Source organism: Nematostella vectensis, chromosome 11, assembly GCF_932526225.1.
Source record: "Nematostella vectensis chromosome 11, jaNemVect1.1, whole genome shotgun sequence".
NCBI lineage: Eukaryota > Metazoa > Cnidaria > Anthozoa > Actiniaria > Edwardsiidae > Nematostella > Nematostella vectensis.
The window spans coordinates 15,719,365-15,740,769 of NC_064044.1; the positions used below are offsets into that span (position 1 = coordinate 15,719,365).

Here is a 21,405-nt window from a genome sequence, read left to right on the forward strand (position 1 = left end):
AACACTAGGGGAACAATGCGATGGGTTGAGAGAAACACGTGGGGATTACACTCCTACAAGAACAACACCGTGGCAAGGGGTAAGGAAAACATGATAACACTAGGGGAACGATACGATGGTATGAGAGAAACACGTGGGGATTACACTCCTACAAGAACAACACCGTGGCAAGGGGTGAGGAAAACATGGTAACACTAGGGGAACGATACGATGGGTTGAGAGAAACACGTGGGGATTACACTCCTCCAAGAATAACACCGTGGCAAGGGGTGAGGAAAACATGGTAACACTAGGGGAACGATACGATGGGTTGAGAGAAACACGTGGGGATTACACTCCTACAAGAACAACACCGTGGCAAGGGGTGAGGAAAACATGGTAACACTAGGGGAACGATACGATGGGTTGAGAGAAACACGTGGGGATTACACTCCTACAAGAACAACACCGTGGCAAGGGGTGAGGAAAACATGGTAACACTAGGGGAACGATACGATGGGTTGAGAGAAACACGTGGGGATTACACTCCTACAAGAATAAGCCGGTAGTAGGTGATGTTTGAATTGCAATCTGCCTTTATGGGGTGAGGAAAACATGGTAACACTAGGGGAACGATATGATGGGTTGAGAGAAACACGTGGGGATTACACTCCTACAAGAATAAGCCGGTAGTAGGTGATGTTTGAATTGCAATCTGCCTTTATGGATTTAGATTTACCCAACAAATAAACTTGCCGTTACATAAGGTGTACTTACTTAAAACGGCATGTTCTTCCACAGAAGACCTCAGAGGAGAAACTACGTGTTTTAATATGTAAGAAGGCCACGGCATGTACTTACAAAGAAGACCTCAGAGAAAAATTCCATAATGTGCTCGATCACAGGACTCTCTCCGGGAAGACGAAACGACTCAAGAAACTGCCGTAAGCCCTCGTCCACCCGTAGATCATGAAACTCAAACGACCTAGAACCGGAATGTGAAATCATAAGGCCTCGGCTACACAGAGACGGGAATGTGAAATCATAAGGCCTCGGCTACACAGAGACGGGAATGTGAAATCATAAGGCCTCGGCTACACTGAGACGGGAATGAGAAAACATAATGCCTCGGCTACACAGAGACAGGAATGTGAAATCATAAGGCCTCGGCTACACAGAGACGGGAATGTGAAATCATAAGGCCTCGGCTACACAGAGACGGGAATGTGAAATCATAAGGCCTCGGCTACACAGAGACGGGAATGTGAAATCATAAGGCCTCGGCTACACAGAGACGGGAATGTGAAATCATAAGGCCTCGGCTACACAGAGACGGGAATGTGAAATCATAAGGCCTCGGCTACACAGAGACGGGAATGTGAATAGTCAGGGTTCGTAGAAATGCGTAGTGCGTTGTTCAGGAAGCTCAAATCAAGTTCGAATTACCAGGGTGATGTGTAAATACACGATTGTTCAGAATTTGTATCGCCTTGCTAGTCACCTGACGAACGCATCCAGGACCTTAGAGTTGTCCTTCTTGCCAATATACTCGCCAATCGTCTTTTTGTCGAGTCGTGGGTTCTCGCGCAGCAGGCGTGCCATCTCTTCCGGGTCAAGCGGGGTATGAAGCAGGCCGTGCTCTTGGAGGAATTCGATGCCTTTTTTCGGCTTGTTGTTGAAGTGCTCCGAGCCGGCTTGTAACAGCTGTGAATCATAATAGATATTTAAAAAACAGGCACGCAAGAGGCATACACGTAGCTACAAAAAATATCACTGTAAATGCTCGTTTTAGCGCAGAGTTTCAGGTAATTGCTCCTTGGCAATGATCTGGAATATTTAAAGGGAGATAAATATCATGGAGAATAAAAAGATGTACACAAAACAGGGCGGAGATACTTGAAATCACTGTCAAGTCTGCACTGTCAAGATGACGTCTTGGATGATGCGACAAAGCGAACAATCATGTTTAATAAATTGAAGGGTGAAACTATGAAATTAAAACGAAAAGCTTGCGAGGGAGCTTGTGCATCCGCCACTGTACAAGAATCAAGAATATTTGTAGGGAAAACAAAGATGGCGGTGTCAACAAGGCATCGTGACCTTGGCTTGTAGGAGAAACACAGATGGCAAGATGGGTTTGGGTAAAGTTATATTAAAAGGAATGTAACTGCTAACACAATCTATGATCCTATTTCGACCACGTGACTGCATGGGGAGGAGTCACCGCCCTCTCCCTTTTAGCTAAGGCCCTGAATGGCGCGGTGCACCGTACCTTTTTCCGCTGCTTGAGCATAGCTAGCGTCTCGGGCGTGGGAAGACAGGAAGAGAAGAGCCGTCCAACTGAGAGACTGTGAAAGCGCTCGCCTGCCAGGTCTACACACTTCTCATCACGATGATCCAGGCTCTTTTCCTCTGCTGGATTAAACACAAATAGGCGAATAAGAAATCACGCCAAAATAAACACCGAAATATCTGCGGCAGTCACCCCAGAGAAAGACAAACAATACAATCTTTCAATGAAAATACGCCTTTCTGGCTGATCCGTTAGCACTGAATAACTTGCTTTTCGTTTGCTTCAATTCTGCCGTTCGCGATGTGCTTTGTAAGTACCTGTCTCTTGTGGGGTCTCATCACTTTCCTCACCCTTCACTCCCACAGTCATCCTTTGCGCCATGGCATAACCTGACGTAGGGGGGGAGGGTGGGTGTGTTGGCGTCTCACAGTGCTCGTCAGTACCAGAGTCATCGTCACCTAGCCCGGGGGAATAATAAACAATGAATTCAACATCAACGAGCTATCAAAACAGCAGACATGGACCATGGGCTCAAGTGAGCAAATTTACAATTTTCTCATCTTTAAAATTATCCCAATTTCATCTTTGACCTTTAGAGAACCCCCGAAGTCCTTTAACCCACCACATGCCCTGCTATTCATTTCCAATTCAATGTCCTGAATGCATAGTCACCCGTGCATGCTAGCAAATTCCCGCTTATCTTGGTCGCCAGATGATGCTTGACACTAATAATCAATTATTAGCACTTTGGCTGGACTAACTAGTTAGTGATTGGTGATGGATAAGGGTTAACTGGCGCTCCCTTTCCTAGAGACAAGCGAGCATGTACGGGTCGCTACTCAGACATGGCATGTCAATATCGGGTTTTATGGGGGCTCAAAGCATTTGGGGGATCCTCAAATGGTGGAGAGTAAATTGGGATAATGAGAAAAAAATATGTATATTCGCCCATTGAGTAGATACTAATAGTTGAAATATATATACATATATATCTCAAAATGAGATTTTTACGTACCTGTCTTTTCCTTCGTCTTTTTTTTCTTCTCCTTCTCCACGGGCATGCTGTCTTCTAGTGCTTTCTCTACGGAGCTGACAAGAGCTGCATGGCAGTGTCCCTCTACACTCTGAACCACCCCCAACAATGCGTCCAGCGCAAGGAGATGTACGCTGAACAAGCTACCAGCAGGGAAGGCATTCTGCAAAACACAACAAGCTACAGCACCCACAAATTGTTAACCTACAATGGCTGGGATAGCCAGGGATTGTGGTGTGAGGGTATCCACAGGACACTGTGAGGCTAGCACTACCAGAGGAAGGGGACGAGAGGCTGGCTTAGCAATGGGGAAGGGGGTGAGGGGCTGGCTTAGTCAGGGGGAAGGGGGTGAGGGGCTGGCTTAGCCAGGGGGAAGGGGGTGAGGGGCTGGCTTAGCCAGGGGGAAGGGGGTGAGGGGCTGGCTTAGCCAGGGGGAAGGGGGTGAGGGGCTGGCTTAGCCAGGGGGAAGGGGACGAGAGGCTGGCTTAGCCAGGGGGAAGGGGACGAGAGGCTGGCTTAGCCAGGGGGAAGGGGACGAGAGGCTGGCTTAGCCAGGGGGAAGGTGGTGAGGGGCTGGCTTAGCCAGGGGGAAGGGGATGAGGGGCTGGCTTAGCCAGGGGGAAGGGGATGAGGGGCTGGCTTAGCCAGGGGGAAGGGGGTCAGGGGCTGGCTTAGCCAGGGGGAAGGGGGTCAGGGGCTGGCTTAGCCAGGGGGAAGGGGGTCAGGGGCTGGCTTAGCCAGGGGGAAGGGGGTCAGGGGCTGGCTTAGCCAGGGGGAAGGGGGTCAGGGGCTGGCTTAGCCAGGGGGAAGGGGGTCAGGGGCTGGCTTAGCCAGGGGGAAGGGGGTGAGGGGCTGGCTTAGCCAGGGGGAAGGGGGTGAGGGGCTGGCTTAGCCAGGGGGAAGGGGACCAGGGGCTGGCTTAGCCAGGGGGAAGGGGACGAGAGGCTGGCTTAGCCAGGGGGAAGGGGGTGAGGGGCTGGCTTAGCCAGGGGGAAGGGGGTGAGGGGCTGGCTTAGCCAGGGGGAAGGGGGTGAGGGGCTGGCTTAGCCAGGGGGAAGGGGATGAGGGGCTGGCTTAGCCAAGGGGAAGGGGGTGAGGGGCTGGCTTAGCCAGGGGAAAGGGGGTGAGGGGCTGGCTTAGCCAGGGAGAAGGGGGTGAGGGGCTGGCTTAGCCAGGGGGAAGGGGGTGAGGGGCTGGCTTAGCCAGGGGGAAGGGGGTGAGGGGCTGGCTTAGCCAGGGGGAAGGGGGTGAGGGGCTGGCTTAGCCAGGGGGAAGGGGGTAAGGGGCTGGCTTAGCCAGGGGGAAGGGGGTGAGGGGCTGGCTTAGCCAGGGGAAAGGGGGTGAGGGGCTGGCTTAGCCAGGGGGAAGGGGGTGAGGGGCTGGCTTAGCCAGGGGGAAGGGGACGAGAGGCTGGCTTAGCCAGGGGGAAGAGGGTGAGGGGCTGGCTTAGCCAGGGGGAAGGGGGTGAGGGACTGGCTTAGCCAGGGGGAAGGGGATGAGGGGCTGGCTTAGCCAGGGGGAAGGGGGTGAGGGGCTGGCTTAGCCAGGGGGAAGGGGGTGAGGGACTGGCTTAGCCAGGGGGAAGGGGATGAGGGGCTGGCTTAGCCAGGGGGAAGGGGGTGAGGGGCTGGCTTAGCCAGGGGGAAGGGGATGAGGGGCTGGCTTAGCCAGGGGGAAAGGGGTGAGGGGCTGGCTTAGCCAGGGGGAAGGGGGTGTGTCCAATGGTAGCATTAGGGGTGTGGGAGAAGCAAAGCCAGGAGAAGGGGTGGGGCATAGCAATATAGATATCAATTACAAAGTTGTGTCCGCCCATAAATAAGCATTGAAACATTGCTTCTGAAAGGTGAGATCATTGTGAGTACCTTGGATAGGAGCTTGCAGAGTTCCTCAAACACATTTGCAGAGTAGAGATCACAGTCATAATTCAGATACAGCTCTGTGACAAGATTAGGCACCCGGAACAACTGAAGTAAAAACATCATGTTACTCGGGGTCATTGCCATATAGTAGAGTACACAAGGAGTGGTGTTGAGTATCTGTTATTGTGTTTAAGCTAGGCTAGGGTACACAAGGAGTGGTGTTGAGTATCTGTTATTGTGTTTAAGCTAGGCGAGGGTACACAAGGAGTGATGTTGAGTATCTGTTATTGTGTTTAAGCTAGGCTAGGGTACACAAGGAGTGGTGTTGAGTATCTGTTATTGTGTTTAAGCTAGGCTAGGGTACACAAGGCTTACCTGGTTGATGGCATCCAAGACAAGTTCACGCTTCTCATAATGAACACCCTGCATATCCATTGTTAGGATTTCCATCAACTTCTTAAAAAACATCTGAAAAATGTTAACAGGTAATTTCACGTCTACTGTACCTCTATCTCTAGTGAGCCCCTGGTGTCTAATTTGTTATCTTTTTTACCTAAAGAGGAGGGCACAATTCCACAGGATCTCCCTATTGACCATGGACACTTTATTGCAAAGTTTCCCAAACTATATAGGTAAAGTTCGCTGCCTATGGAGCTCTGCTGTTAATAATATGTTGTGTTGTTATATGCCCAAATTTCAATGTTATTTTGCAGACAACTTCGTCATTACACTCTCATGAATGCAGTATCATTATTGTGTACCTCAAACTGGAGCTTGAGATGAACTCGTAACGCCTCAAACAGCAAGAAGCAGACTCTCAGTGCCATGGCGAACAGACCAAGGAAGTCACACTGGATAAGCTGAGGGAAGATCATGCAAAACGTCTTTAGTATGACAACAAGAAAATACAAGTAACTTGGAATATATGGCATTATATAACTAACCCAATGGGGTAACTAGAAAAACTACAGACAAGCTGTACAGCATCTAGGTGGTCAGAATAGTTTTCTCTGTTGGTTGCAGAACCATAAACTGCACTTTGCATATATAATTACAATTCCATACTACACTATAAATACATACATACTCCCTTCCCATTCAACAACAGTCTGTTGTGCGAAAGAAGGTCAACTTTTAAGAACTGTCTCCAATAACTGGGTCTTACTACGTAAAAGATCAACTTTTAAGAACTGTCTCCAATAACTTGCTATGAAAAAGATCAAGTCCATATAACCTTTCAGAGTTGATAGACATTGTCAATTCTTTATATTTTCATCTTCCAAATGGTATGTGGTTCGTATGGACCCTATAAAACACGCGTTCGAGCAAATAACTCAAATCTGTAATTTTGAGGTATTTTGGTCAACCTTCAGAAAAAAGGCCGTGAACTGAAAGGCCGGGCTCTAGTCATTTGTGACGTAGATCGAGATGTCAACCAAATTACAGGAGATAACATATGCACGCGCTAAACCGGTTCCTGTCTTCATGTGTTCTTAGTTATTGCTGTAGAACGTTGTGTGGTTACAACTTTTACCGTCATCTTTATATCTCAACCTGGTAGTCAAATGATTATTTAACTCCAGGGAACAAATCTGCAAAATTCAGCAGATATTATCTAGTCTTTGAAGTGTTTTTTGCATTTTTGCGCGTGCTGCATTTGCAATCAAGAATGGGGACATTCTCATGAGCGCGCTCTGTTTTTGAAACCTACAACAAAACGATATTTTTTTTTATTTGCATACAATTCTCAACTTTAAATTATTCTTTGCTTTATTGTGGGTAGCATTGCAATAGAAAGCACTTTGCCAATATTTTGTGGTATTGCTGTCTCTGAATTTTAACGGATTTAAGGAAAATACGTTGTTTCAGATTTTCCAGCCAAAACTTGGAATTATTCACTCGATTCAATCTCCTTTCGCGCGGCCAGGAAAATTTTCAAAGATCTGTAGAAAATTCAAATTTCAATTAAATTAAATTCCCTTTTCAGAATTTGAAAGTTTTTCTATGCTTTGTTTTGGCTAGATTGATATAAGGGAAAGGTTTTAAGAACTTTAAGAACTGTCTCCAATAACTGGGTCTTGCTATGAAAAGGTTAAACTTTTGAGGACTGTCTCTAATAACTGGGTCTTGCTATGAAAAATATCAACTTTTAAGAACTGTCTCCAATAACTGGGTCTTGCTATGAAAAAAATAAACTTTTAAGAACTTTCTCAAATAACTGGGTCTTGTATGAGAAGGATCAACTTTTAAGAACTGTCTCCATTAACTGGGTGTTCTTATTAATCAAGTTTCCCTGGGGGAAGTAGCCTGCGTATCCCCTTCCCTTGAGCCGCTACGCAGGCTATGGGGCAAGGTTCTATCATATTTACCAAGAACAGGTTCTTGCACAGCTCGTCCTTGACCAGGTTAATGAGGGAGGTGAACGTGCCAAGGTGGTGTGCTCCTGACTCCAGTGCAACTGTAAGCAGGGATAGGCCCATATGGATCATCGCCTCTGAGTTGTGCCTGGTAGGCAAAACAAAGTTTGTTTCTTAAAATATTAAAATGCGTAACTGGGAGTCATATGTGCCATAAAGTACAGGAACGAACCTTTCTGATACTCGTGAAAATACTGAAAGCTAATTGGTTAAAACTTGTTATCAACACATGATATCAGCACCAGTGGCAATGGCAATATCATTTGATCATTTTGATATCACCTACACAGTTTCACACTCTACCTATATTATATAAAGGATAAAATACTTGTTGCATGAGGGTATCACCCAGTTTAAACTCTTGCCCATAGTACATGTTCTTCCATTACCTGTCCTGAGGATTAATCAAAGAAATGAGGAACCTGAAGAGTTCCCGGATACATGGCAAGCCATATGGTACAAGGGGGCCAGTGCCTGTAGAAACACACAAGAGACAAGAGAGGTGATGACATGAAAAATATGTTTCAAATTACATAGCTCATTTCACACAAAATAAGGCAAATTTCTTTGAGTAATAATAAACAACATATCAAATGCAATTTTGTGAGATTGATGCGACTTTTTGTAGTATCATTTAAATTAGTAAGCCAAAATCTTGGAGGTGTGCATTCCGGTATAAGCATTTTAAATATGGCAAAATCAGTCTGGTACTGTAGCAAGAAACCAACGGCCATTGTAAGAATGTAGCTTATTTATTATATTTCTGAAGTGCACATGTACATACAAGGTTTTTCCGTCATGTACAGAACCCTTGGATAAACACAGAGTGTTGGCAATTTAATGTACACAATGTGTTGGCAATTTAATGCAAACAGGAGGCTGGAAATTAAATGAAAACAGGGTGTTTGCAAAATTGAGATTGCATTAAAAATCAACTGGTGTAAATTGGATGGACCTGTGCTACTTCATGGGCTTCATGTTTTAAGAAAAATGACAGCTTAGAGGAGTGTACATTTTAAACTTTGCTGAAGAACAGATAAGAATGTTGGGGCTTATTGGAGAGGGGGCTTAAAGGCCGCCCAATAGACCTTTAACAGTACATACATTTAAGGTTTTTTTGGAAATTTTAAACTACCTTCCTTGGCAGGCTGTTGGGGTGTGAACCGCACCCCTCTTGGATTGACATAATCGTCAGGGGCTGCAGTCCCCTCAGCTTGCACCTCTTCCACATTGTCATCTCCCTCATCCAAAGATGCGAGGTCTGTAGACACATCCTCCTCCATGTGGTCGGTAATGACGGTGCTAGCATTGCTCTCTTCCTCATCCTACAAAATACAAACGACAGTTTCACTGGTGCATATTAAAGGTAAATAAGAAGATAAATTAAATTATGAGATTAATCATTTCATGCATTCACTAAAAATGTGCCGATACCCTGTTATACCTACCTACATACCTACAGTTAACCTGTTCCACCTACCTATACGCATACCTACACTACACCTACGACAAACCAATTCACCTACGGTACTAATACACCTAGCTATGAACTACACCTACAACCTACCTTGTCATCAACAACATCAGCTCTGCCATCACGATCCTCCTCAGAAATAGCCATTCCTTCAACAGTGATTGAACCCCCATCCTGCATAATCTGTGATGCTACAGATGGACCTCCCTGATCATTAGCAGCATCAGCATCTGAGAGAGTCCCTCTCTCAGGTTTAGTGTCATCTGTAGCAGTACTGCTACGTCTGCTGCTTGTTTCCTCAGGCTCGGTTGTTGACTCCCCCTGAGTTTGTTCACTTTGTGACTCTGTTGGCTGACCAATAGGGGTGTGTTCAGGGGGGTCTTGGCTCTCTTGTGCTGTCTGGCTGGGTGACTCAAGATGGGAACGTTTGGGCTTTGGGGAGAAATGCTTTTTTCTCTTCCCTGAAGCGATTGCACCTGCCCTTTTGAAGACCTAAGAATCCAAATACAAAAAGATTGGAGTGAGATTATAAATGTGAGCAGTACATAAGCTTTCCTTTTGAAGACCTAAGAATCCAAATACAAAAAGATAGGGATGAGATTAAAAATGTGAGCAGTACATAAGCTTTCCTTTTGAAGACCTAAGAATCCAAATACAAAAAGATTGAAATGAGATTATAAATGTGAGCAGTACATAAGCTTTCCTTTTGAAGACCTAAGAATCCAAATACAAAAACGAGATTGGATTGGAGATGTGTGTAGAACAAGCCATTATTTGGTGATTGTGATATAGCAAGAACAGCTTTATCTACAGCAAAATCTTTTTTAGATGAGGTCATTTGGGTTTATTAGTTTTTCAAGGGTTTTGTATGACAGAAGCCAGAATGTTTTAGCCACTGGAAATCATCAGCAAGAGTTCTCTATTGGAAACTGCAGTCAGAGTGGGACACAAAGTTTGGTGTTCACAGTGATGTTTGTTTAACATGGACACACTGTACAGTATAAATAACCCACAGTACCTGTACAGGTATGTAAGCAATATCTTACCTTTCTGATGTTTGTCATTTGACCAGGCTTGAAATCATCCTTAAACTGTGGCAGCCTGCATGAAAATACATGAAAATTTAATGACATAATCAAGGCAACTACTTATCAAAAAACTGTGAAGATCCGAGGGAGGAGCAATGGGGGTGCCTAAAGAATCGCTAAGTGGTGAAAGGTGGAGGGAGGACATGTTTGTTATTTGACAAGGCTTGGGTGATAACAGTCAGAGCCAGGAATAAAAGATGAGCAGTTGAAACTGAGCAAGAACCTTTTACAAATTGTAACTTTGAGGATAAATAGATAGCTGGAGGGTGTAAGTTTGCTTATTTACAATGCACACCTTGAGAACAATAGCTGAACCATGTCCATTAGTGTTTGCTCAGCAGATCGTCGCAATAATTCTAAAAAACAAAACAAAGGCATTAACTAAGTGTGGTTGATTAGATTAAAATGCTACAATAAATTACAGAGAGGCTTTGTGAGGTTTAGTTAGATATGGAAAAAAAACGTCTAATTACACTCAAACTACGCGCAAAATTTGTGCACAAAATAGGCTATTCTCTAGAGAGTAGGCTCGATTTCCAGCTCGTTTTATGTGGGCCCACAATACGTGCCCCCATAACTGGTCTGGTCATTTCCTGCGATTGAAATTTCAGCCAATCAGAAAAGTGCCTTGATAGCCCCCATGCAGAAGACTGCTAACCATCAGAAAGGCTCAAGTAAAAAACTAGAAGTCTTGAATCCAAAATCCGATGGTTAGCTTGAATTAGCAGTGTTAAAATGTTTCTGATAGAGAGTTTTTGTATTCCCTGTCAATTGGGTTGAATTATCTTTTACACGGGCAGGTGTGTTTATCTTACAGGCTTTGGAGAATCGCTCGGATTAAAAATACATGCTTTTATCGGGATGTTTACAACCCTTGACCGATGTAGCGGCAGCAGAACAATGAAAAAGTTAGAAAGTTTGTGAGGAAAAGTTTTTTTAGCTTGTTGTAACTTTTTGAAAGATGCCAAATAATTACTTTTTGTGAAAGGTATTTGCAAAAGCAAAAGCCAGAGCTACTGTTTATATTTTGCAAGCCAAGAGAACTGCCGCTCCTGACGATTACATTAATCCAAAAGAACTGCAGCTCCTGATGATTACATTAATCCAAGAGAACTACAGCTCCTGATGATTACATTAATCCAAGAGAACTACAGCTCCTGACGATCATATTAATCCAAGAGAACTGCAGCTCCTGATGATTATATTAATCCAAGAGAACTGCAGCTCCTGACGATTACATTAATCCAAGAGAACTGCAGCTCCTGATGATTACATTAATCCAAGAGAACTGCAGCTCCTGATGATTACATTAATCCAAGAGAACTGCAGCTCCTGATGATTACATTAATCCAAGAGAACTGCAGCTCCTGATGATTATATTAATCCAAGAGAACTGCAGCTCCTGATGATTACATTAATCCAAGAGAACTGCAGCTCCTGATGATTACATTAATCCAAGAGAACTGCAGCTCCTGATGATTACATTAATCCAAGAGAACTGCAGCTCCTGATGATTACATTAATCCAAGAGAACTGCAGCTCCTGATGATTACATTAATCCAAGAGAACTGCAGCTCCTGACGATTACATTAATCCAAGAGAACTGCAGCTCCTGACGATTACATTAATCCAAGAGAACTGCAGCTCCTGACGATTATATTAATCCAAGAGAACTGCAGCTCCTGATGATTACATTAATCCAAGAGAACTGCAGCCCCTGACGATTATATTAATCCAAGAGAACTGCAGCTCCTGATGATTACATTAATCCAAGAGAACTGCAGCTCCTGATGATTACATTAATCCAAGAGAACTGCAGCTCCTGATGATTACATTAATCCAAGAGAACTGCAGCTCCTGATGATTACATTAATCCAAGAGAACTGCAGCTCCTGACGATTACATTAATCCAAGAGAACTCCAGCTCCTGACGATTATATTAATCCAAGAGAACTGCAGCTCCTGATGATTATATTAATCCAAGAGAACTGCAGCTCCTGATGATCATATTAATCCAAGATAACTGCAGCTCCTGATGATTACATTAATCCAAGAGAACTGCAGCTCCTAATGATTACATTAATCCAAGAGAACTGCAGCTCCTGATGATTACATTAATCCAAGAGAACTGCAGCTCCTGATGATTACATTAATCCAAGATAACTGCAGCTCCTGATGATCATATTAATCCAAGAGAACTGCAGCTCCTGATGATTACATTAATCCAAGAGAACTGCAGCTCCTAATGATTACATTAATCCAAGAGAACTGCAGCTCCTGATGATTACATTAATCCAAGAGAACTGCAGCCCCTGACGATTATATTAATCCAAGAGAACTGCAGCTCCTGATGATTACATTAATCCAAGAGAACTGCAGCTCCTGACGATTACATTAATCCAAGAGAACTGCAGCTCCTGATGATTACATTAATCCAAGAGAACTGCAGCCCCTGACGATTACATTAATCCAAGAGAACTGCAGCCCCTGACGATTATATTAATCCAAGAGAACTGCAGCTCCTGACGATTACATTAATCCAAGAGAACTGCAGCCCCTGACGATTACATTAATCCAAGAGAACTACAGCTCCTGACGATTACATTAATCCAAGAGAACTGCAGCTCCTGACGATTACATTAATCCAAGAGAACTGCAGCTCCTGATGATTACATTAATCCAAGAGAACTGCAGCCCCTGACGATTACATTAATCCAAGAGAACTGCAGCCCCTGACGATTATATTAATCCAAGAGAACTGCAGCTCCTGACGATTACATTAATCCAAGAGAACTGCAGCCCCTGACGATTACATTAATCCAAGAGAACTACAGCTCCTGACGATTACATTAATCCAAGAGAACTGCAGCTCCTGACGATTATATTAATCCAAGAGAACTGCAGCTCCTGATGATTACATTAATCCAAGAGAACTGCAGCCCCTGACGATTACATTAATCCAAGAGAACTGCAGCTCCTGACGATTACATTAATCCAAGAGAACTGCAGCTCACATGTCAACAGCCTGTCAAGGAAGCTAGTTTAAATGTGCCCAAAATGTTAAGTGTATACGGTAAAAGCTCTTTTAACAGGGCCTCTGACAGGATGTGGAGAGGCAGATCTGCAACCTAGACCAGTTTCTGTGATAAATCCTTGACATTTGCCATTTTTTCACATGAACTTTTGATTTTCAGCTGCACCTTTGGTCCCAAAATTTGAAGATTTTTTCTGCATCCTGAGGCCCTGTTTTAAGCTGCCTTTCTCCTTTAAATCCCCTCTTCCTCTGCCTATCTCCGTTAAGCCCCCTTTTCATTTGATTAAAGTGTCTTTTTACCAAGTGCTCATGCGACGTGCACAATTATTTGATGTAAACTGAACTCTGTATTTGATGTACAACTACTTTGTACTCACCACTTAACCGTGTCTCAAAGCAGATCCGAAAGCATGACTGCATAATCTCACAGACTGATTCATTGGTCATGTGGGCACCAACTGGAGTCAGTAACAGGGTGCGAAGGACCTGGAGGATTTTCATCAACACCACCTCATCACTGCTTGGATCAGTCCCAACAAACCGGGCATGGGTGACTGCATCTGCCAGGTTCTCTATTCCTGACGCAGCACTTTCACTGGTGGGATCTGAGGGATATACAAGTTTTATTCAAACACTATGCAACAGTAAAACCCTGCAAACTGTAAGAGTAGTCCAGTAGGTTACATGTGTTTTTCAGTTTTTAGACCGTACACGTGAGGGAAAACAGGCAAAACATAAAATCAGTTACAATGGATAATTTGTGTGCATATTGCTTGTGTAATGTTTTGATTGTTTTGATTTTCAACTCACTATACGAAGGAGATCTTATTCTAAAGGTTTAAAGGAAATCTCAACATAACTTCAATTTCAGAGAAATAGCTAATGAGAAAAAAAGGGCAATTCTTTCAGAGTCATCAGTAACATGGGTACTTACATAGCTATATCATGTCACACCCAGGTGACTCCCATAGTGACCTCCCACCGCTACTAGGCCTGGCCATGTCCATGAGTACTTACCTATGAGTCCATAAGAGAGGAACTTGTTGACAGACGTCAAGGCCACGCCTGTGATTGGCCCTGTTGTGTCTTCTGACCGGATGACATCCAGAAATGGGCCAAGAAATGTGTTCACGTCTACCTCACTCAGATCTGTAAAGTCAAATGTTATAATTCTTACCAAGAAAATAAGCTTTCTTCACAGTTTATCATTTGGTGCCTCAATCATATAAAAAAGAAATATTCAGAGGTGTTTAGTCAAGGGGGTTATTTAAAGATGGTCATAAAGTGTGAGGTATAGTACAGTAGTTTAAATTATTTACAATGGAGTAGTTTTTTTTTTAAATTCGGAAATTGACATTATTATCATTTCTCATTTAAACCTCTTCTGTTTTGTTTTCCTTTCTTTTAATGTAAGAAAATCAACTAAGCCAATATATCCTCACTTGCACTATTATAATCAGCTATTTAGGAATCAGTACTCAGATACTTTAGAACAGTACATGGTTTACTTGAACTCAGCATAAAACAGTGAACAGCATAGGCAAATTAACCATGTTAAAAGGAAAAAAGGAAAAATTGACTTGAGACAATAAATCTAAGGAATTTGATGTCTGAAAATGTCATGTAGTGTATAATTCTCTCAATATATTCTTGGATGAGCATATATAATTTGTTCGAGCATGTTTAAAGCCTACTTCTAAACACCTGGCATAGCCATATTCATGCATTATGCTAATACTGAAAAAAAACATGATATCAGTTTGTTTCAAATTATAGGTAGAATATGTCATACTACCAAATACAGACAAGATGCGACACCAGTAAACCTCCTGACAATTTTAAACTATTTTCTTTTTTTATACAAAAGCACATTTTATGTATTTTCGTGTCACTGACTAGAAAATTATATTTTGCATTGAAAGAATGAGAATCTTTATTAAGGAAACACTTGGCTCATCAGGAGGCTTTTCTCAATAAACAAACAAAAAATGTACAATAAAACATAACCATCAAGTAAAAGCACAAAAAATTTACTGAAACAAGTGAGGTTATTAGCCATTACGGGGAAAAAAACATAAATTAAACCTACAATGTGGCTAGATACGCGTATCTCTATTTCTATGAACAGTGTATTTTAAAAAGGAGTCTTACATATGTTAGATATGGAGACAGGCATTTGTTTATGGTTATGATATAATACAGTATTTCATCCCATAAAATATGACTAGTGAGGTTCTAACAGTCCTATGAATAAAAGAAAATGGAACTGAATTTGGGCGATAATTGATTCCAATTTGCACCAGCCCTTAAAACATATCAACACAGCATTCAATCATGTGTAGAATTTATTATAAAACAGTAGCTTTGATTTTAAAAGAAAAAAATCGAATAAAAACTGCAGTCCTGTTCATTATATGGATTAAAATGTAAAAAAAGAATAAAAGATAAAATGCAATTCTATAGCACCTTCATATCTAATCATCAGATTAGAACATCAACATGCTTTACATACTTGGCCTGACTTGGAGAATAGAGTCATGGTGTAAAGAAATCTGGAGGTCTAGCTGAGACATGCTGTTGCAGTCCTTGTGAACACATTATTGAATTTACAGCACAACATACTAAAACCCTCTGATGTCAACAAGAAAAGCATTTAGAGCATTATCAGAGCCCTACCATAGTTATTCTTAGCTACTTCCTGTTCACAGCTGAATGTGTTCAGTGATTGGATAAAAATTTTATCATTACATAAAGTATGTCGTTTGACATGCATTTAATTACTAACTGCCCTTTTTAAAACATATTTTTTTTAAATATCCATACAGTATGCTTAATTTGAATTGAAATACTTGAGTGGAATGTACTGTATATTACTCACAAAAATAAAAGAAATGAAAATAAGTGTCATCATAAAATTAGTGAAATTAAATTAAACATCAAAATGTTTTTGGGTACATCTTTTTGATAGGTTTATCTGTTGATCAAAAGAGCAGTGTTTTGGCAATAACAAAACTATGGTAGTTCTAATAGATGTGATGGAAAAATGTTTCAAATAAGCCCCTTTTTACACCAAATAAGGCAGAGAATTTCTTAAACCAAGTAATACATAGATAAAATAACTATAAAATGTGACTTTTGAAACTTTTATTCAACTTTTGTGTCTTTAAAGTTTGTAGCTTTCATCCCAGTTTTCTAAAAAAGCATGATAATGGTCAAGAAAAACATTCACTAACAAAGCCAAACTTTCAGAGAATGTGTCATGTCAAGCTACTATAGGTGACTGAAGTAGTATTCATTTACCGTCAACAGTAGACAGCTGTTCTTTCAGCTGAGAAAACCCATGCAGTAGTGGATCTTGCTCTTCGTCCTAAAAAATGACGATGTAAATAGTGTAAAGAGTGTGTCAACTCTGTAAACCTGGTTTACACAGGGCACCCCTGGCACGTCTTAAATGGGAACTCATTGGAGAGGGAGAACTTATTGGAGAGGGAGAGCTTATTGGAGAGGGAGAACTTATTGGAGAGGGAAAACTTATTGGAGAGGGAAAACTTATTGGAGAGGGAGAGCTTATTGGAGAGGGAGAACTTATTGGAGAGGGAGAACTTATTGGAGAGGGAGAACTTATTGGAGAGGGAGAGCTTATTGGAGAGGGAGAACTTATTGGAGAGGGAAAACTTATTGGAGAGGGAGAACTTATTGGAGAGGGAGAGCTTATTGGAGAGGGAGAACTTATTGGAGAGGGAGAACTTATTGAAGAGGGAGAGCTTATTGGAGAGGGAGAACTTATTGGAGAGGGAGAACTTATTGGAGAGGGAGAGCTTATTGGAGAGGGAGAGCTTATTGGAGAGGGAGAGCTTATTGGAGAGGGAGAACTTATTGGAGAGGGAGAGCTTATTGGAGAGGGAGAACTTATTGGAGAGGGAGAGCTTATTGGAGAGGGAGAGCTTATTGGAGAGGGAGAGCTTATTGGAGAGGGAGAGCTTATTGGAGAGGGAGAGCTTATTGGAGAGGGAGAGCTTATTGGAGAGGGAGAGCTTATTGGAGAGGGAGAGCTTATTGGAGAGGGAGAGCTTATTGGAGAGGGAGAGCTTATTGGAGAGGGAGAGCTTATTGGAGAGGGAGAACTTATTGGAGAGGGAGAGCTTATTGGAGAGGGAGAGCTTATTGGAGAGGGAGAGCTTATTGGAGAGGGAGAGCTTATTGGAGAGGGAGAGCTTATTGGAGAGGGAGAGCTTATTGGAGAGGGAGAGCTTATTGGAGAGGGAGAACTTATTGGAGAGGGAGAGCTTATTGGAGAGGGAGAGCTTATTGGAGAGGGAGAACTTATTGGAGAGGGAGAGCTTATTGGAGAGGGAGAGCTTATTGGAGAGGGAGAGCTTATTGGAGAGGGAGAGCTTATTGGAGAGGGAAAACTTATTGGAGAGGGAGAACTTATTGGAGAGGGAGAGCTTATTGGAGAGGGAGAACTTATTGGAGAGGGAGAACTTATTGGAGAGGGAGAACTTATTGGAGAGGGAGAGCTTATTGGAGAGGGAGAACTTATTGGAGAGGGAAAACTTATTGGAGAGGGAGAACTTATTGGAGAGGGAGAGCTTATTGGAGAGGGAGAACTTATTGGAGAGGGAGAACTTATTGAAGAGGGAGAGCTTATTGGAGAGGGAGAACTTATTGGAGAGGGAGAACTTATTGGAGAGGGAGAGCTTATTGGAGAGGGAGAGCTTATTGGAGAGGGAGAGCTTATTGGAGAGGGAGAACTTATTGGAGAGGGAGAGCTTATTGGAGAGGGAGAACTTATTGGAGAGGGAGAGCTTATTGGAGAGGGAGAGCTTATTGGAGAGGGAGAGCTTATTGGAGAGGGAGAGCTTATTGGAGAGGGAGAGCTTATTGGAGAGGGAGAGCTTATTGGAGAGGGAGAGCTTATTGGAGAGGGAGAGCTTATTGGAGAGGGAGAGCTTATTGGAGAGGGAGAGCTTATTGGAGAGGGAGAGCTTATTGGAGAGGGAGAGCTTATTGGAGAGGGAGAACTTATTGGAGAGGGAGAGCTTATTGGAGAGGGAGAGCTTATTGGAGAGGGAGAGCTTATTGGAGAGGGAGAGCTTATTGGAGAGGGAGAGCTTATTGGAGAGGGAGAGCTTATTGGAGAGGGAGAGCTTATTGGAGAGGGAGAGCTTATTGGAGAGGGAGAGCTTATTGGAGAGGGAGAGCTTATTGGAGAGGGAGAGCTTATTGGAGAGGGAGAGCTTATTGGAGAGGGAGAACTTATTGGAGAGGGAGAACTTATTGGAGAGGGAGAGCTTATTGGAGAGGGAGAGCTTATTGGAGAGGGAGAGCTTATTGGAGAGGGAGAACTTATTGGAGAGGGAGAGCTTATTGGAGAGGGAGAGCTTATTGGAGAGGGAGAACTTATTGGAGAGGGAGAGCTTATTGGAGAGGGAGAGCTTATTGGAGAGGGAGAACTTATTGGAGAGGGAGAACTTATTGGAGAGGGAGAGCTTATTGGAGAGGGAGAGCTTATTGGAGAGGGAGAGCTTATTGGAGAGGGAGAACTTATTGGAGAGGGAGAGCTTATTGGAGAGGGAGAGCTTATTGGAGAGGGAGAACTTATTGGAGAGGGAGAGCTTATTGGAGAGGGAGAGCTTATTGGAGAGGGAGAACTTATTGGAGAGGGAGAGCTTATTGGAGAGGGAGAGCTTATTGGAGAGGGAGAACTTATTGGAGAGGGAGAGCTTATTGGAGAGGGAGAGCTTATTGGAGAGGGAGAGCTTATTGGAGAGGGAGAACTTATTGGAGAGGGAGAGCTTATTGGAGAGGGAGAACTTATTGGAGAGGGAGAGCTTATTGGAGAGGGAGAACTTATTGGAGAGGGAGAACTTATTGGAGAGGGAGAACTTATTGGAGAGGGAGAGCTTATTGGAGAGGGAGAGCTTATTGGAGAGGGAGAGCTTATTGGAGAGGGAGAGCTTATTGGAGAGGGAGAACTTATTGGAGAGGGAGAGCTTATTGGAGAGGGAGAGCTTATTGGAGAGGGAGAGCTTATTGGAGAGGGAGAGCTTATTGGAGAGGGAGAGCTTATTGGAGAGGGAGAGCTTATTGGAGAGGGAGAGCTTATTGGAGAGGGAGAGCTTATTGGAGAGGGAGAGCTTATTGGAGAGGGAGAACTTATTGGAGAGGGAGAGCTTATTGGAGAGGGAGAGCTTATTGGAGAGGGAGAGCTTATTGGAGAGGGAGAGCTTATTGGAGAGGGAGAGCTTATTGGAGAGGGAGAGCTTATTGGAGAGGGAGAACTTATTGGAGAGGGAGAGCTTATTGGAGAGGGAGAACTTATTGGAGAGGGAGAACTTATTGGAGAGGGAGAGCTTATTGGAGAGGGAGAGCTTATTGGAGAGGGAGAACTTATTGGAGAGGGAGAGCTTATTGGAGAGGGAGAACTTATTGGAGAGGGAGAACTTATTGGAGAGGGAGAACTTATTGGAGAGGGAGAGCTTATTGGAGAGGGAGAGCTTATTGGAGAGGGAGAGCTTATTGGAGAGGGAGAGCTTATTGGAGAGGGAGAACTTATTGGAGAGGGAGAGCTTATTGGAGAGGGAGAGCTTATTGGAGAGGGAGAGCTTATTGGAGAGGGAGAGCTTATTGGAGAGGGAGAGCTTATTGGAGAGGGAGAGCTTATTGGAGAGGGAGAGCTTATTGGAGAGGGAGAGCTTATTGGAGAGGGAGAGCTTATTGGAGAGGGAGAGCTTATTGGAGAGGGAGAGCTTATTGGAGAGGGAGAACTTATTGGAGAGGGAGAGCTTATTGGAGAGGGAGAGCTTATTGGAGAGGGAGAGCTTATTGGAGAGGGAGAGCTTATTGGAGAGGGAGAGCTTATTGGAGAGGGAGAGCTTATTGGAGAGGGAGAACTTATTGGAGAGGGAGAGCTTATTGGAGAGGGAGAACTTATTGGAGAGGGAGAACTTATTGGAGAGGGGCGTGTACAGTATTTCTGAAAATACAAGCTTCTAAAATGATTAAGAATAACATTCTATTTGCACTAACTGAAACAGGCTAAATAGAATAAAGATTTACACCATTCAAGTGGTGCTTTCATTTAGATCTTTTTTAGGGGGAGGGGAGGAAGGTGCTTATTAAGATATTCAAAGATGAAGGGGGGTACTTATTAAAATATTCAAGGTTGAAGGGGGTATCCAAGCTTTCCAACAGTGCTTTGAGCTCCCACCAGTAAAGGCCTTTTATGGAATACTTGTGTTATTCTGTTAGGAGACTGAGACTAGTCCATAAATCTTTTTTGCTGTACTCCATAATTCACACCAATAAAGCTTTGAGAGCTTCAAGCAACAAATGGTAAAAAATATTGAGATGATTTTTATGATTTTACACAGCTTTGGGTATGAAACAAAATCAATACTGTTTGTTTTATTCTTCTTACATTATTCTTTTAATAAACCCATCAAAAGTTTTGATTAACCATTGATTGAGCAGCAAATCTCGCTTTAATTAAACTCTGCCATATTCCAACAGATTTAAGGAATGTTGTCACATACATACATAACTACACTTCCATGCTGAATGACATTATTTACGAATCTGTTCAAATTAAGGGAACCACAGGTACCCCAAGCTCACTGTGTGTATGAATAAATTATAGTGGTTCACGTTACGTGGTGTGTGTCATGGTTTACAGTAAACATATGAGATTGAAATAAGCCATTCACTTTACTACAAAATAAAATCGCAAAACTCTCAATAATATTCTGACCTGACAGTGGAGTCTTTAATATGACCTGGGTGAAGTTTCAAGCCATTTTGGCCAGCATTTCAAGAGTTACATACATTGTTCTGTTTGCCCTTGTACACATAATGCATGTATCAATGTAAAGCCCTGGGGGGGGGGACGGGCAGATGTGGGGTGTTTGAAGACCTCTTTCATCACCACCTGGGGAATTTGAATATGCCTTTGTGGGAATGTGGGGCTGTTTAAATTTTTGGCGCGGAGGAATGAGGCCGTTTGAATTTTTCGCATGGGGTCTGGGTTCAAAACTTTACAGGTCGAGAAACGAGGCTCTATGCAGCCTCGGCTCTAGACTGTAGTGGGCTATGTGCACAATGTTGGTACCCAACCGTGTAACATGCGTACTGCAGCGCACTATGGGCCGGGTTTAAAACGGGTACCTGATCTGAGCACGGTTCTCGTATTTTGTGCGTCTTCACAAGCTCACTGTACCGGGAGATGT

At 43.2% G+C, this 21,405-nt stretch overlaps 1 protein-coding gene across 3 annotated transcripts in view; it reads right to left on the reverse strand.

Moving 5' to 3' along the window:
* Positions 1–21,405, reverse strand: part of LOC5502459 (Golgi-specific brefeldin A-resistance guanine nucleotide exchange factor 1) — a 38,174-nt gene that overhangs the window by 15,275 nt on the left and 1,494 nt on the right. The window contains exons 2-18 of one of the 3 annotated variants that reach the window (XM_048734663.1): positions 16,478–16,544; positions 14,195–14,326; positions 13,555–13,782; positions 10,439–10,499; positions 10,102–10,156; positions 9,149–9,547; positions 8,717–8,906; positions 7,971–8,055; positions 7,534–7,669; positions 5,926–6,024; positions 5,540–5,632; positions 5,168–5,269; positions 3,288–3,468; positions 2,590–2,730; positions 2,252–2,391; positions 1,481–1,683; positions 841–964 (exon numbers count right to left, since the gene is read on the reverse strand). In XM_048734663.1, coding sequence (XP_048590620.1) covers positions 841–964; positions 1,481–1,683; positions 2,252–2,391; positions 2,590–2,730; positions 3,288–3,468; positions 5,168–5,269; positions 5,540–5,632; positions 5,926–6,024; positions 7,534–7,669; positions 7,971–8,055; positions 8,717–8,906; positions 9,149–9,547; positions 10,102–10,156; positions 10,439–10,499; positions 13,555–13,782; positions 14,195–14,326; positions 16,478–16,544 — 2,436 coding nt within the window. Of the gene's footprint in view, positions 1–840; positions 965–1,480; positions 1,684–2,251; positions 2,395–2,589; positions 2,731–3,287; positions 3,469–5,167; positions 5,270–5,539; positions 5,633–5,925; positions 6,025–7,533; positions 7,670–7,970; positions 8,056–8,716; positions 8,907–9,148; positions 9,548–10,101; positions 10,157–10,438; positions 10,500–13,554; positions 13,783–14,194; positions 14,327–15,689; positions 15,815–16,477; positions 16,545–21,405 lie in introns of those variants that run through there. The other 2 variants (XM_048734662.1, XM_048734664.1) reach the window with 2 other exon arrangements.